Below are 15,324 nucleotides of genomic sequence, written 5' to 3'. Positions count from 1 at the left end.
GCAAATAGAAAATGCACCAGAAAAGAAGGGTAACTGAATAACAAAAAGGAAAAGAAAAATATCATCCATTTAGTGCTGATGCAAACACTCCAATAAGTCCTCAAGCATCGATTTCACAGCCAGGGAGAATTTGTGTTCAATACCCAAGTTATTCAGCACGCCCATTCACTGTGACCATCTCAGCAAGGGCAAATCAATTAAAGTTAAAAAAAAATCTCATTTAATTTTGCCAGACCAACCCCCTCAGCAGGAATTTGTGTCAAAGAAAGTTAAAGGTTCAAAACAGTGAGCGGGGAAGGGAGGGAGGTATCAAATAATGAATGGAGAGGGTTTTAGTTTAGAGAAAGCAGATATACATATTGCATATATTTGTGCTGAGATATGACCAGTCAACAAAAAATTGTCCTCTCATGAACCAAACTAACTTCCAGCACACATGACGGCATAATTTTGTGAGGACAATACATGCCGTGAACTGTTAACAGCAGGAGTCAATTTTTTCACACAAAATTGGGTCATTCTTTACGGCCGATTCTTCCCCGTTTGAAATCAAAGTCCACGCTTTTATGACTAGTTTCAGGGGCATTGTAACCCATAAAGTTTTAATGTATGTCTCAACAACTGGCACCAAAAACCGAAATTTAACTGTGTTTCTCTCCTCATTACATTAATATTTAAAAGAGGAAATAATACATTGGATTTACTCAGATTGCAGGATCCAGTTCTCCATGTGCAGTTGTCTTAGTGAAACTTCTGTTGATCTGATTTTACTACCTCTACACCAGTTCTTGTGGCTCTGAGGATGAGATGACAATCTTGGTACAGATCTGTCAGTCTGTTGGTCAGTTGATCAATCACTTTGGTCCAGACAAATGGCATTGGGTTAAACTGTAGCCTAGAGCTGAATGGTTTGGATTTCATATCACAATTACCTTTTTTTTTTTTTTGGTTACATTCTGTTTTCAGACTTTTTCAGACTAATCTCCTGTGCCAGGAGGATGTTAGGGAGGTGATTGCATCATCGCTTTTAGAAATCAGTAAACCTGCACATTCACTGATTAATGGAATTAGTAAACAGATCAGAGAAAAACCTTGCCCTATACCTTCAAGTTAATAATATCGCCTGATCTTCATGTTTGCTACATCTGTCAGAAAATCAGAAAAACTAAGAAAAAAAAGGGGCAAGCAAGAAAGTAAGAAGTAAGAAAATATGTGACATTTTTGGGGAAAAAATTTAAGTAAATTCACACAGAAAAGAGACAAAAAGTCAGAGAGACAGACATACTGAGACTATAAATGAAACTAGAGTCCGTTAAGGAAAACAGAAATTAAATGACAGGAAATTTCACTGAGAAACTTAAAAGAGAAGAGGGAAAAAAATCATATTTCTACGAATGATAGAAGGATTTGCCTGTAAAGTTATTGATGGAATGACTGAGGGCTGGAGAAGTAGTTGTTGGCAGAACAGGATCAAGAGGAGAAGCGCTACATTAATAAAAGAGGACAGAAAAACAAAACAAAACTATGAGGCAGGCTGAGGGCAACAAAGAGCGGGAGGGGGAGGGAGGTGAAACAGAGCAGGCTCCAGGTTGGATATAAGTCATATTAATTTGTCTGTGCGTGAGTGATGAAAGTGATGGATGACACCCATCAGTACAACAAAAAGAGACTCAGCTACACACAACCACAGACACAGATCTATCCTGGATACATCAGTGACTTCAATTTCAAGACCGGTTGTTGTCATTCTTCACATCACACGACAGCAGGTATTTTTTTTCTAATCTGACAAGAGATTGGTGAAACAGACCAAACTAAACGGCTGATCAACAAACATGTGCCAAAAAAACGACAACAAAAACATTTTGATAAAACAAGAAGAAATAAAACCCAAGAATTCCCCTTAAATGATGTCAGTGAAAGTCAGCATCAGACAATAGATAAATATACAGGCTACAACAACAGAACCGCCAAACAAAACCGACAAAATAAATACTAAAGTAAATAGGTTTGAATCTTTTTCCTATGACAGTGACAGTGTGTCCAGTAACATTTATCACAGCAGGATCTACTTATTAATTTTTTAATAAACCAGAAGCTTTCAGTCACTTGTCTCTCTAAATTAAGAGTGCCTCTTTTCCACTGACATCATGTTCTTTGTTGAGTGATATTTCTCGAGAGGACTGCGTTAAGGGCAGCTCTCTGCATTAGTCATACGTGCTGTGTTCTGGTTTGACAGCGGGAGTCAATTAAATGCAGGCTTTTTTGATTGGACTTAAGTAGGATGGGAACATGCTGTTTGAAAAATGGGCTCAGAAATCATACCTCTTCAGAAACCCAATTCTGAATGATTCCTTAAAACATAAGTGTGCTGCCTATAAATATCTTAAAATGAACCATAACTTTGTGAGTGCCTCATGATGTGTACTCTCTGAACAGTAATTATTTTGAAAGTAGGTTGTCACTTAAATCATAATATGCCTCCACACATCTCAAAATAAATGTTCAGATAATGTTTCAAAAATAGTGCAAAATCAATATTATGTTCTCCCATTTAAAGCCTGTTCTGACACTACTGGTTATACTAAAGGTGAGACAAATATATCACTGGCTCAAATGAACTGTAACATCTATAAATCTACAGTTTTGTTTTTTTTCCCCATCACTTTCACCTTTTCACCAATGAAATGTACTGGGAAGGACGTTAGAAATGAGTAGACGACTGTATCTCCTCAATATAATGACCTCTTTTGACAATGCAATAGATGCATCTGTGTTTGAGGCAATAGTGTCACCGATTTCCAGATCTCCCTGTCCTTTTGATATAATGCAGCACATCACAGTAAAGTCTGGCTGTAAACCTGTTTGCTTCATAAAAAATAAAAATATCCGAAATGAAAACTCAAAGAATGATTCATAACTTGGCCATGAAAAAGCTGAATGTATACATTTTGCCTGTTGTTTTCTCCGTCGCCACCAACCGCTCCTCAAGACGGGAGACCCGAGCCAATTTCTACTTTTCATCTCAATTTATTCTGCCGGATGCTTCCTGTCTTCAATCCAATATTTTGCACTTGATCCTCCACATCCCCCGACCCGTCTTTCTGCTCATCCTCACCCTGCTTCTTTCTTTTGTTGCACACTGAATCACCCATCTGATTTCGCTCCCTCCGTCTCACTTCCGGCGCAGGTTTCCTCTCGTCTCTCACACTTGTCGTCTCTGACACTTGTTCACATCCCCTCGGCACGTCTCCTCAGGGAAATCCCACTGCCACCTTAAGTACCTTTCCATTACTCTGAAAACTCGGGGGAACCTCGGCGAGATCAAGACTTCAAGGGCTGAGGGAGTAAGCCAACAACTAGGCACCCTCAAAGGGTACATCTTACCCAGAATGTGTTGTGATCATTCAATTTCCTCTGAAAACTGAGCCAAGGTAGACCTATGTGATATTGATATATATATATATATATATATATATATATATATATTTATTTTTTTCCGTCAATAGTTCAAAAGTAGTTTGAAACCATTTCTCTAAAGAACTTGAATTGGCGGCGTGTACTTTGTAATGTAGGTTTTGACGGCATTTGTTGTGTCTTGCCATTTGTTGCTTTCCTTTTCATGAGGCATTTTTTTTACAGAATGATTCCACTAAAGTTTGTGAAGTGAAGTTAGTTGTCGGGGTATTGTTACATCCACCGATAGAAGACATTTAGTCAAGTATTTGCACAGTGAACAGCTTCCAAATTCCGAGTTCAACACTTGGAATCAACCTTTTATCTGCCTTATTTGTCAAGAGATGACGAAGGAATAGGCCACACATGAGCATGAAACTGCCTCTCAGTCAATTGTCCAACATCTTTTGTATCTCTAAAAAGGTTAATGCAATATTTTTTGGTAAAACCTCTTGAATTAAAGCTAAACATCAATCACATGTGTAGAGGCAAAATTACAAAAAAAAAAATCGTATCACTGTCTAAAACCTCACCGACCTCAGTTCGTAGATTGCTATTGTTGGAGCGAAAACAGTCAAACCACCTCCATCCAATCGTTTCTCCGTTTTACTTCTTTACCCTTTCTTTTGTCCATGCTTAACAATGTAGGTGCAGGAAGATGGTGTGTGCAATGAGGATGCAGGATAGCATGAGAAGGGATTTGCAGAAGCACAATAAAATTGCCCGGCCAGCCTTTTTGTCCTTCAATTACGTAATTTCCGCATGAAGCATGAATAAGCAGAACGCCATCTCCCCCTCCTCCTCATTGCTTTTTTCTCCTCCTCCTCTACACTTTGCCTGCCTGGTTAAAAGCACAGTATTTCCATAGCGACGGAGTTACTGTCTGACAACTTGTGGTCAAGGGAGTACCAGACGAAACGGAATAGCGGGGCAGTCAAACAGTTTTCATTGTTATGCCTCAGAGACTCCAAACAGTTTCTACGAATTGGAACAAAATGACCCACATATCTTCCAGTTAGGTGAGTCTGGAAATAGTAAAGGTTACATATAAGATTTTAAACAATATAGCAGCCAACATTTATTTCCTGTGTGAACAAATCGTGGAGTAATGGCATCACAGAATGAAACCCCTCTGCGTGTGTTGTGACTTTTTCACGACTTTTTTTTTTTTACAGTTTATAGGCTACACACAGAATGCACAGCTATGCAAAACGTGCCAGCTATGCTGATCATCTGCAAACCGCCATGCAGATCTGCTAAGAATGTGCTGCACAGTTCTAAAACCACGTCTCACCACAAGTCTCACATGGAACATTGACACTAACAGTAGCACCAAACCAATGATAAAATGTCACAATTCTGCACAACTGCTGGCTGGAATTTTTCGGGTTGTTGGCTTGTTTTGAGGCAGAGGCTGTTCCATCAGGCTTCTCAAAACCCATTGACTGAATAGTCAACACCTTGCTGAGAACACAAAGGAGGGCGAAGGAGTGGCCAACAGAGCATTTAATTTAGTCTGAAATGCTGGTAGTGCAACATCTAGTGGCAGTGAATACTCTGTGTATAACCCTGGAATTAGAACACAAAAACTGAAGCGAACTGGGATGCGCCGATTTGTAAATTGGAGGCGATGAATCACAAGACTGACCCTAAGTTACCACTGTTGGTGGAGGTAGTGGAAAGGACACAAGGTGCCCTCAACAGAGAGCAAGAGAGAGAAACAACTATGATATACAGTATAAGAGAATTCTGTCCAGTGCACTTTCAAGCCTTATCACTGCTGCTCTTAACTTGAGTTATTACTGTTACTAGACTAAGTTGGTGACATCACACAAACCTGAACTTGAAGGCTCACAGAGGCCTAATCAAAAAATGAATGACTTTCAACTTTCGAATAAAAAGGAGCAGAGACAACTTACACTGCTTCCTGTACTACTGCCAGACCAAACTACCTAGCAACCATGATAATAATAGGGGGGGGGGGGGGGCGCTCTATTTCAATACTGATTTGGGTGTCAGTTACCATGGCAACAGTCAAAGCTTTGAGGCGTTTGGTTCCCTAATGTAAACCTACTGACATTAAAGGTAAGACTTGGCACTTTAATATAGTATCCATTTTTACATTTAAAAATGTTATGTGCTGAAGTTAAGATTGTGAGGAACAAAAACATTACATACATTACATGAGCAATGTATTTGTACTTTACTGAAGAGCAGCTGTTAAGAAATCACCCTGTTCTCCTATAAAACCATGGTTCAACTTTTGTGAGGAGTCCAAATACTTTCATTTGCAAATAACCAGTGAGTGGTAGACACATTTGCAAGTATACAGTGATCCTATTCAAATTCAAATGTGAGACTGTATGCAGATAAACAAGCCGAAACTCTGTTCCTGATCCCTGCATTTGCATGTGGCTGTGGATGCACTATGTGGTAATACAATATGTTTCAACGTTTCGTCATGTTTTAAATTTAAATAGCTAGTTGTTGTTTTTTAGTTTTTTTGCCCAGAGGAAATAAATTAATTTTAAACATATTGTAAATCAGGCCTAATGTACTGCATTGTATCTTTTGTTTGTATGCCTGCACTGGTCATTTGTATTCAGAAATGAATGCAACATTTAGTTGATATGACAATGATTCTGTTTTCGATGAGAGTTAAGAATTTTGTCTCTTAATGGAGTACTTTAAATTCAAATCAATAAAGAGACTAGATTTCACTTTGAACCTGGCTGTTTGGTTTGATGGGGCGAGGCAGCACAGACACTTTGTAAAAACTGGGGGGTTTGTAAATCGTTACACATGTGTACACAAAAGTTGGGAAACTTGTGGGAAGCATTTTTTAACGCTTCAATTACTTCCACTGCTGATGGAAAGCTTCAACAGTGAAAAAGGCCTGTTTCCCCTTCAGTTTTTTAAAACTTTTTTCTTTCTTTTTTGTTTTTACCTTTGGCAGCGCTACTTGCCTTTGTACCATTTAAGGTTATTCACTGGACATGGACTACTGAAATTACAATAAAAAATGTACTATACAGTATAAAATAAAGTGTAGTGCATTTAAATATTTTGATCACATAAAACATAAAACTGAATTAAACTAGTTAAATGGTAAAGCGGGTAGACCAGGGGTCTAAAAAAACAAACAAAGGAAACATTCGTTTTGGTTTTAAGATTAGTAAAGACTTAAAATGACGCCTTAAAATGAATACACAGATCTCATGAAGAGACATTACCCCGACCTCTCGATTCTTCATCATGTCAATGAATTTACATATGTGGCATTACCTGATACACAGGGCTATTCGTACAGTAAATGCCTGCACTATATGTATTTGACTGGCTCCACTCCAGGTGCCATGATTTGAATATTAAACAAATGCATCTCTATGAACAACAGTATACCTGATGACAGTAAAAAAATAAAAATAAATTAAAAAAACCTGTTGCTTCTAGTTAGGTTACATCACCCTGCCACGGGATATAAAACCTGGAACACCAAAACTAAATAACCAGGCTGACAGCACTCTGCCTGGGGCTTCAGCAGGTAAGAGACTTTAAAAAAATCATGAGAGAAAAGAGAAAAAGATTTTAATTCACAACAGGAGTTAGATTAGCTGAATTACATTGCTGAATTTTAAGTCAAACCTAGTATATACAAAGTATGGATATGCAGTTAAGAATTAGTACCCTTGTTAACTGCACGATCAGTTACTTTTATTTATCTCTGCACTTTCATTTAGTCTTTCCACCGCACAAACCTTATCTTAACTGTGAAGATGACCCTTGTGTTGTTCATGCTGTGTTCAGGTAAGGGTTTCTTTCTTGGTCTTGGTCTACCCATGAAATTCAGTACACAGCACACACTGTAAATCCATGTCAGTGTACGAGTTTCAGGACCTTCAAATATTTCTGAAAGCCAGTTTCTTTTTCATGAGTAGTTTTGAATAAGACAGACTTCTTAGGACTTCTACATGCTACCTACACTTTAACAGGCAACAGCTGTACAAATAATGTGTGCATCTGAGAGGTGGGAAAAAGATTAAGCACACTGAGGTTTTACTTAACAGTTAAAAAACACACACACATATATATATATATATATATATATATATATATATATATATTTTAAATGTACACTTGTGAATAATAAAATATTGTTGTTTTTTTTGTTACAGGATTTGTTCACTTCACATTTGCATCTCATCGTTTACGACTGTTCAATTACAATGGCATTGTTAAAAATGGATGGTGGGATTCCTTAAAGGAATGTAATCTGATAAATCAATCATTAGTAACTCTGTATGATGACGAGGATGCCGAATACCTGAAAAAATTTAGGGAGGACAGATTGCATTTGACAAGCGCCTGGCTTGGTCTGAGTAGGAGACGAAAAAACATTACAACTTGGTCGGATGGCGTCCCTGTTACACACAATGTATCAAGTGTGACTCTAACAAATGGGGAGCAAAAATGTGGAGCTATTCAAAATAACACATTGACAAGTTTCAACTGTTCAGACAGAAACGCTTTCATGTGCCACAAGGGTAAGTTTCAGCATCACTCATTATTATTATAATATATTTTAAATATGAAGACTTCTATTAATGAAACAGCAGGCATGTTTGAGAATGAGGTTAGGTAGTAAACTAAACATTTTTTTTTTCTTTTTCAAGAAGTAAACGTGGATGGATTCCTCATAAATAACATAAGATAAGATAAGATGAACCTCTATTGATCCCCCATAGGGGGAACTCAGGATCGACACAGCAGCACACAGTGTAGCAGCACAGGGGGAGTTGTGATAATAAAATAAAGTAGAATAGAATTAATGAATGTTAAAATAACAACACGTTGAATATAATATAACGCATGTGTGTCCAGGCTTTTTTGTTCAAATAAAGAAGGATGTCCTGAATATTGAGGCTTCCTGCCCCTCTTCCCTCAGCTTAAGGGATTTGTTTTAAACAGTTCAGCATGAACATACAATTAACTTCCTAATGACAGCAAATGGCACCTTATCAGTATTCACATTACTGATAAAATGAACAAAACTGAACTACAGCTACATTTCTAATGTATTAGTTTCTGTTGTGGAAAAATAAATAAATAAATTAATACAACCAACATTTTTGATTTTGCAGATGGCAATTACCACCTGATTGAAAATGTGAGAAAGAACTGGTGTCAGGCACAGCAGTACTGCAGAAGATACTTCCATGACTTAGTCAGCATCCGTGAACAGACGCAAAACCAACAAGTGCTTGTGAAAGGAATGAATAAAACCTTTTGGATCGGACTCATGCATGATGAATGGGAGTGGACGGACAAAAGTTGCTCAACATTCAGATCCTGGGCAAAAGACCCATCACAAAATTGCACAATTCAATCGTCACACTTTTCAACTTCAATGTTAATGTCGGGTTGTGACAATCAACACAATTCACTTTGCTCCCAAGGTAAGTCGTGAAAAAGCCAAAAGTGCATTTTATTAAACCTGTAACCGAGTTCACATCGTTTTGCACTAATTGCTAAACTTTCTACTCCTTATCATATACTCAGTAGGAAAATACTAGAATTTTGTGTCGGATGTTTAATATAATCTAAGACTAGCTGGGGACTAACTGATTGATATGCACTACAGTATATTTAAATAAACACAGTGCTATAAAGAGTAGTGATACAAGTAATACCACAGGGGAGATGTTGCAGAATCATAGCCCTTTGCATGTTATGCAGCATGTTAGTACTTTATATCAAGAGCAGCTGACAACACAAGAAAAGAGCATTTGAAACTTCAGGAGAAGTAAATGAGCAATAAAATAAGTATCAGATAATAAAAACTATGTATGAAACAGAACTAAAGAGCTAAGTTAAAGGCCATTTAAGGTGTCACTTAGAGTTGCATAAATACAAAAGAATAATCATCTCTCATGTCATCTGCATAAAAGAGTCCCTGCAGCAATTTTCTTATCTGTAAGGGCTATCCAAATTCTGAAGATGGGCTGGGACCTAAGTTGCCACCTTATTGCAAGGATAAGACACTGAATCTTACTGTCACCGCTGATAATAGAATAGTATCTTTAAATTTTTGAAATTCTTTTGGGTGATAATGAAAATCTGCAGCCACGGTGTCACCCTGTAAGAGCCACAACGGATGTCGCTATCACGACTAAAAATGTGACCCTTTTCGAAGAATACACTGTATTAGAAAAGTTATATAAATAGCCCTCGGGAAACTTTGCACGACAGAGAAACATGAACACATCGAATGTCCAATATCATACAGACGTGGTTTAAGATATGTTATCTCATGCAAATCTTACATCTGTCTTTCACCTGGTTTCCAGGTCATGTGAGAATCATAGTCATCAGGGAAAATTTAACTTGGGAACAAGCCCTTGACTACTGCGAGGCCAACCACACAGGCCTACTGAGGATTGAGGATGCGAATGATCAGAGGGCTGTCCATCAACGGTTAAATTACACAGACGGGGGTGGTCCATTCTGGATCGGTCTAAGGCAGAGTCGTGTCTTTGGGTTCTGGATTTGGAGTGACAGGACAGTGACGTACAGTAACTGGAAGAATGGCAAACAGCCTGAGATGCCGCTGTCGAACAACTGTGGCGCCATCTACACGACAGACCACACGTGGGGTGATGTAAACTGTTCGCACCAGCTCCCTTTTATTTGTGAGGAGGAGATTTCATTCATGAAAACAAAGATAGTTACATAGCTTATTGATGATTTTTAGATTTTAATTTAGCCCTCTAAGTCTTAATGGATATCTAGGCTTGCATGAAGTTGTTACAGTATTCTAAATATAATAATTTAATAAAATGTTATTTGTTGTGTTTATATACTGTATTATTATAATTAACTGTGATTGTCTAGAACATTCATATCCATTTGTAAAAAGAAAAATAGTTTTGATAGTTTGTAAATAATAACAATTTCATCTGACATTTATGGAGTAAAGTAACTCACTGTCCCAATCAATGTTATTATCAATAACATTGTGTACATCTGTTGTTAGTTTTTTTTTATTCCACTTAGGCTATAGCTCCAGTGATTATTGAAATACATGTTCTACTTTTGTACCTACATGTATACATGTTATACTCAAGATTATTTTTTTTGTTTTTAATTAATTTGGTTGGGATTTGAATATGGCAATGTTGCAAACATGTTTGATTTCATAGTTAATCTTGAAATCATATTTCTGATATGATACAGTAGAGGAAATACATCAATTGAAGACCTGTTTTAATTATAATTTAATATAATGTTTGCCTTATTGAGAGTTGTGTACAGTGTCTGGGTTAACTTTCTTCCAGATGACCTTTTATATCTGGTTAATATTTATTTTAAATTAAACCCTTGTGAATGCTTCAGTGAACACTGTATTAATTGTGATCATTTGACATCACACTTACCTAAGAAAAAGTAAATCAAAGGTTATTAATTTTTTTATTGATCATTGTGTCCACTGACACACAGTATCTCAGATTTTCTTTAAAGTGTAGTTGCCATAGTATTGGATAGTTAGATAGTTATTAATGAGTCATGAACTACAATAAAGCACACCTAATTCAATTGCAACAATGCCACTATTTTGTCCTCTTACGCAATATATGAAAATGCAACATTAAAATTAGGGATTGCCGAGGAGATATATATATATATATATATATATATATATATAAAGTAAACAATTAGTATCAGTATCAGGAGAGAAGAAGGTTATGTGAAAAACAAGAAAACAGGAAGCTTGGACAACTTCCAGTACCATTATTCACACTGTGGACAAATTTAGGATGAAGCCTCAATCAGTCACACCCTCACTCATCATTATAACTCACAATACAGCTCACAGTGTGAATGTGTGTGCTCGTGGTTGTGCTTTTAGGCTTGTTGTTCATTGCTCAGCCCAGTGGCCTAGACTTCCCTTGACTTGTCGCTTGGCTCACTTCACTGACCAATATGTGATACATATTACGTGTGCATCACATATTGGTGATGTGTGTGATCATTGCTCATCTGGAAATCAGGAAACACACTTCTCCACGGCATAAGTCACCAGCCAGTGAGCATCCTGACTTGAAGTGAAGAACATTTCTTGGCAGTGATATGGCCTGATAGAAATAGGGTGCCATAGCGTTAGATGACATCCTGAGCCTGGTGTCCACTCAGCCAAGGCTGAATAATAACAAATTAACACTTCCATCAAGGATAATCTTTAGCTGGGCCGCGATTTAAAAACAAAGGTTTGAATTGCTGAGACAGTTTGATACAATGTCCAACTTTACTGAACTGCATAAAAATGAAATTAATTAAACTAAAAAATTACACCTTTTTTTAAAAAATTTTTTTTTACACATTCTGCTCCACATACCAATGGTTCTGAATTTTGAATTGGAAACCGTGGTGGAAAACTGCTCTTAGCTTTGAAAGTGAAAGTACCATTACCACTGTGGATTTTATTACATAGACGTACGTAGAGCACATAAATATTTATTTTTGAAATATTTTAGGCAGAACAAGAGCTTAGAAACACTAAAAATCACCTTTTCTATGACACAAGAAGAAAATTAAAGCAGGGGAATAAGTAACTCTTGCAAAATCATTGTGTGCCTCTGCCAATGTGACAAGTGGCAGGAAATATGGTTCCCAACAACCCCTCTGTTCCAGAGTTATGGTGTTCGATATTAGCTAGAAAGGTGTTTTTGAAGAACCTTTAGGAAATAAAATGTCATCACTCCTTATTTCATGCAATCAGACATTTGTCTGAAAATTGTGCCAGTGGTTTAGCACTGCTGGAGGATGACTTGGCGACTGGATTAATTCTGACTGGAAACTTGGCAGTAAGTGGCCTGGTGCATGACTAATGCAACTGACTTAATGGTGAGTGGTCTCCTGGCAGTTGAACACCACTCCAGGTTGCCATCACCATCAGTATTACTCAAGTCAAGCATAGAAGACTGTGTCAACATCCTTGTCCAAAATACAAATTTCACAGCAACTGAGTTTTATGTTCGCATTATCCTTACAACTAATACACATGCAAAGTAATCACTGCCAACCATAATTACTGATATTTGATGACAAATTTAATCAAGGCTTTTTTTGTTACCACCCTCTGCATTACAAGATATATCCATCATAGTTCAGAGTTTGAGCACTACTATTTTAAAAAGACAAACACTTAAAACCAGCACCTACACAATATGGTGATATATGGAGTAAACTTTTTCTCTGTACAGAGATTTAATTTACTATTATTTCTGAACTGTGTGTGCATGTAATACACAGTATATTGGAATTATATTTGTGAGGTTCTGTCCTTTATAGCAATGAGAACTACTGTCAATATACCCAACACTGGGCTCTGCTTCCATTTACATCCCATCCAAAGTCATGACTTGGTGAAACACACACAGTTCCACTAGGTGTTGGTTTGTGTTACAGCAACCCAAGGCCCAATGTTTGGACACACGCACCAGCAATCACACTAGGTTTCCAACCTTTTTCTTGTTAAACCTTTCGACAAAGCAGTTTCTACTTGCAAACCGTCTTCACACAGTGCATGTTTCTGAAAATTCTAAGCAAAGAATAAGATGGTGGATACAAGTGGGGAAAAGGATGTCCCATCATAGGTGGTCGGTTTCACCCGTTGAGATATGACAGGGTAAAGAGGCAAGACATCCAAAAAGGAAGCTCAGGGTAATGCTGTCTCCTCCATTCTTTGAGTAGAGGGAAGAGAAACATAAGTTGTTTGCATCTTATTAGACCAGCAGTGTATTAACATTTATAAAAAGGTATTGGTTTGCCAATGTTTACCCGCTTGCTCACAACTTAAATAGTTAAAAAGGATGACTCTTGTTCTTTTTAAAACTTTGTTCCACGTAAGTTATATGAAGGCTGAGGCCCTTATTCGTCCAAAGGCACTAAGACAAAATGAGAGAGAGGGAGGGAGAGGGAGAGAGAGTGAGTAAGCGCCACAAAGTGATAGGTAAAAAGAAAGAAACAGGGGAAGAGCCAGAAGGAAGAAGAGAGAGGAGCAGATGGAGGGAGGGAATGAGAGAAGAGCAGTGGGGCCTGTCAAACTATTAACGTCATGGTGTGAGCCTGGGGCTTCTGGTGACACTAGAGATGAGTGGACATATTTAGCATGGTGCTCCAAATGTCCACACGTACACATGCACTCATGCCAGACTCTGCAGCAGCTACCCAACCTATCAGGTCTGATAATCCCAGGTCTGCACTCACACCACGAAGCGCACACGCACACGCGCACACACACACACACACACACACACAAACACACACACAGACGCACGCACGCACACACGCATGCACGCACGCACGGACGCATGCACGCACGCACGCACACACACACACACACACAAACAAACAAACTCCATATCACATCGTGCATATCATCTCCAGAGGAAATAGACGAACAAATGATAATGTGCTCTCCAGTGGAGAAGATGTTTTAAAAATGAATACACTATACCTGTGTACAATTTTGAGGTGCTTAATTGTGTTAATGTATTTTTTTGTGGGATATTTGGAATATTGTAACTTTCACTCCACTAGATGCAAATGAACACAAAATTGTATTAGTTTTTGAATTTAAATTTCATGGAGCCAATCAAATGTAAGTAAAAAAAAGAAGAAGAACTGAAGTCAAACTAGCACTATGTGAATCACCTCAAAAATTATTTATATGCATTAATGCTTCATTAATAACAATCCACTAATATACAATGCTGTGACATATGACAATGAGTATTTTTACCTTGTTCTATTATTATATTTATATATTTTTATTACCACAGATTTTACCTACTGGCAGAGTCAATAGCGATAGTGGAAAAAGTCAAAAATTTACTTAATCCGACATTGCAATAATGCAAGGGTGTACCTATGTCTTTGACAACAAAGTACGAGAAAATCCCTTTGTACATATCACATATACTACAATTACTTTCATAAACACCACTGTATTGTGTACTGTCCATTTCATAATTAATTTTGAGTCACTGGGGATAACTTACAATCACACAATCTCCTCAATGCTCAGTTCCAATAGCAATAGCAACAGTAACACAGAATACAGCCTCCGTGTGTGTGTTGCCCAGATTCTCTACACTTAGATTCACAAGCCAAATGACACATCTGTTAGCTTGGCGACTGTTTTAAAAGTGGTCCTCTGTCTGCCTTCCCTGTGTAGTTTCTATTTTCTGTTATGTTCATACTGTATCAGACAGAGCAAATTGATCAGAATGTAATTTTGTTGTGTTTTTTTCTGCAGCAACAGCCCTGATACAAACACACACACATACTTAGGCAGGGTTAAAGTATAATGCAGTGAATGGATTCAAGATGTTTATTATAATTGTTAGTTGGTCACCATTGGCCACTGAAGTCCCTGCCCTTTGCTTCAGCAGTGAAGTTCTCTCCTTATTAGTATTCCAGTCCAGACCCTAACAACCTTTCATGAGGTTTCTGCCGCTAATGGCTGATTTCACAATATCTGCATGAGTAATGTCATTTCAGACCTGTTCGGCGGAGAGACAGCTAATTTACATTGGAAATTGGCCCTCGGAGCTGCTACAGGTCATAGTAGTAGAGTTGATGCTGAGGTAGGGATGTGTGTGTGTGTAGCTATCCTTCACAAGATGATCTATTTTTTCTTTGACCAGTGAGAAGTTCAATCTGGTCCCCACCTACCGATATTCACCTTCACGGTTGAGTTTGTTCATGTGCATTCACGCTTTATTTGCTGCTCACAGTATGCAAGTCGTTGTCGCTCCCTTTCTTTATTTTTTTTTACTCTTCTGCACTACCTTACAATCTTGTCTC

General features: G+C 37.8%; 2 protein-coding genes across 3 annotated transcripts in view; one reads left to right on the top strand and one right to left on the bottom strand.

Annotated features, from left to right (window-relative positions):
* grm8a (glutamate receptor, metabotropic 8a) overlaps positions 1-15,324 on the bottom strand; it is a 350,909-nt gene that overhangs the window by 139,743 nt on the left and 195,842 nt on the right. The gene's annotated exons all lie outside the window — the stretch shown is intronic.
* Positions 6,921-10,852, top strand: LOC118283044 (secretory phospholipase A2 receptor). Its single transcript, XM_035604691.2, has 5 exons — positions 6,921-7,000; positions 7,197-7,263; positions 7,632-8,000; positions 8,598-8,912; positions 9,804-10,852. Exons 2-5 carry the CDS (start codon positions 7,233-7,235, stop codon positions 10,187-10,189), a joined length of 1,101 nt encoding a protein of 366 aa, XP_035460584.1. The 5' UTR covers positions 6,921-7,000; positions 7,197-7,232; the 3' UTR covers positions 10,190-10,852.

This window comes from Scophthalmus maximus, chromosome 12, assembly GCF_022379125.1.
Source record: "Scophthalmus maximus strain ysfricsl-2021 chromosome 12, ASM2237912v1, whole genome shotgun sequence".
Taxonomy (NCBI): Eukaryota; Metazoa; Chordata; class Actinopteri; order Pleuronectiformes; family Scophthalmidae; genus Scophthalmus; species Scophthalmus maximus.
Note: the sequence above shows the minus strand (reverse complement) of the source record. Positions and strands in the feature narration are given on the sequence as shown.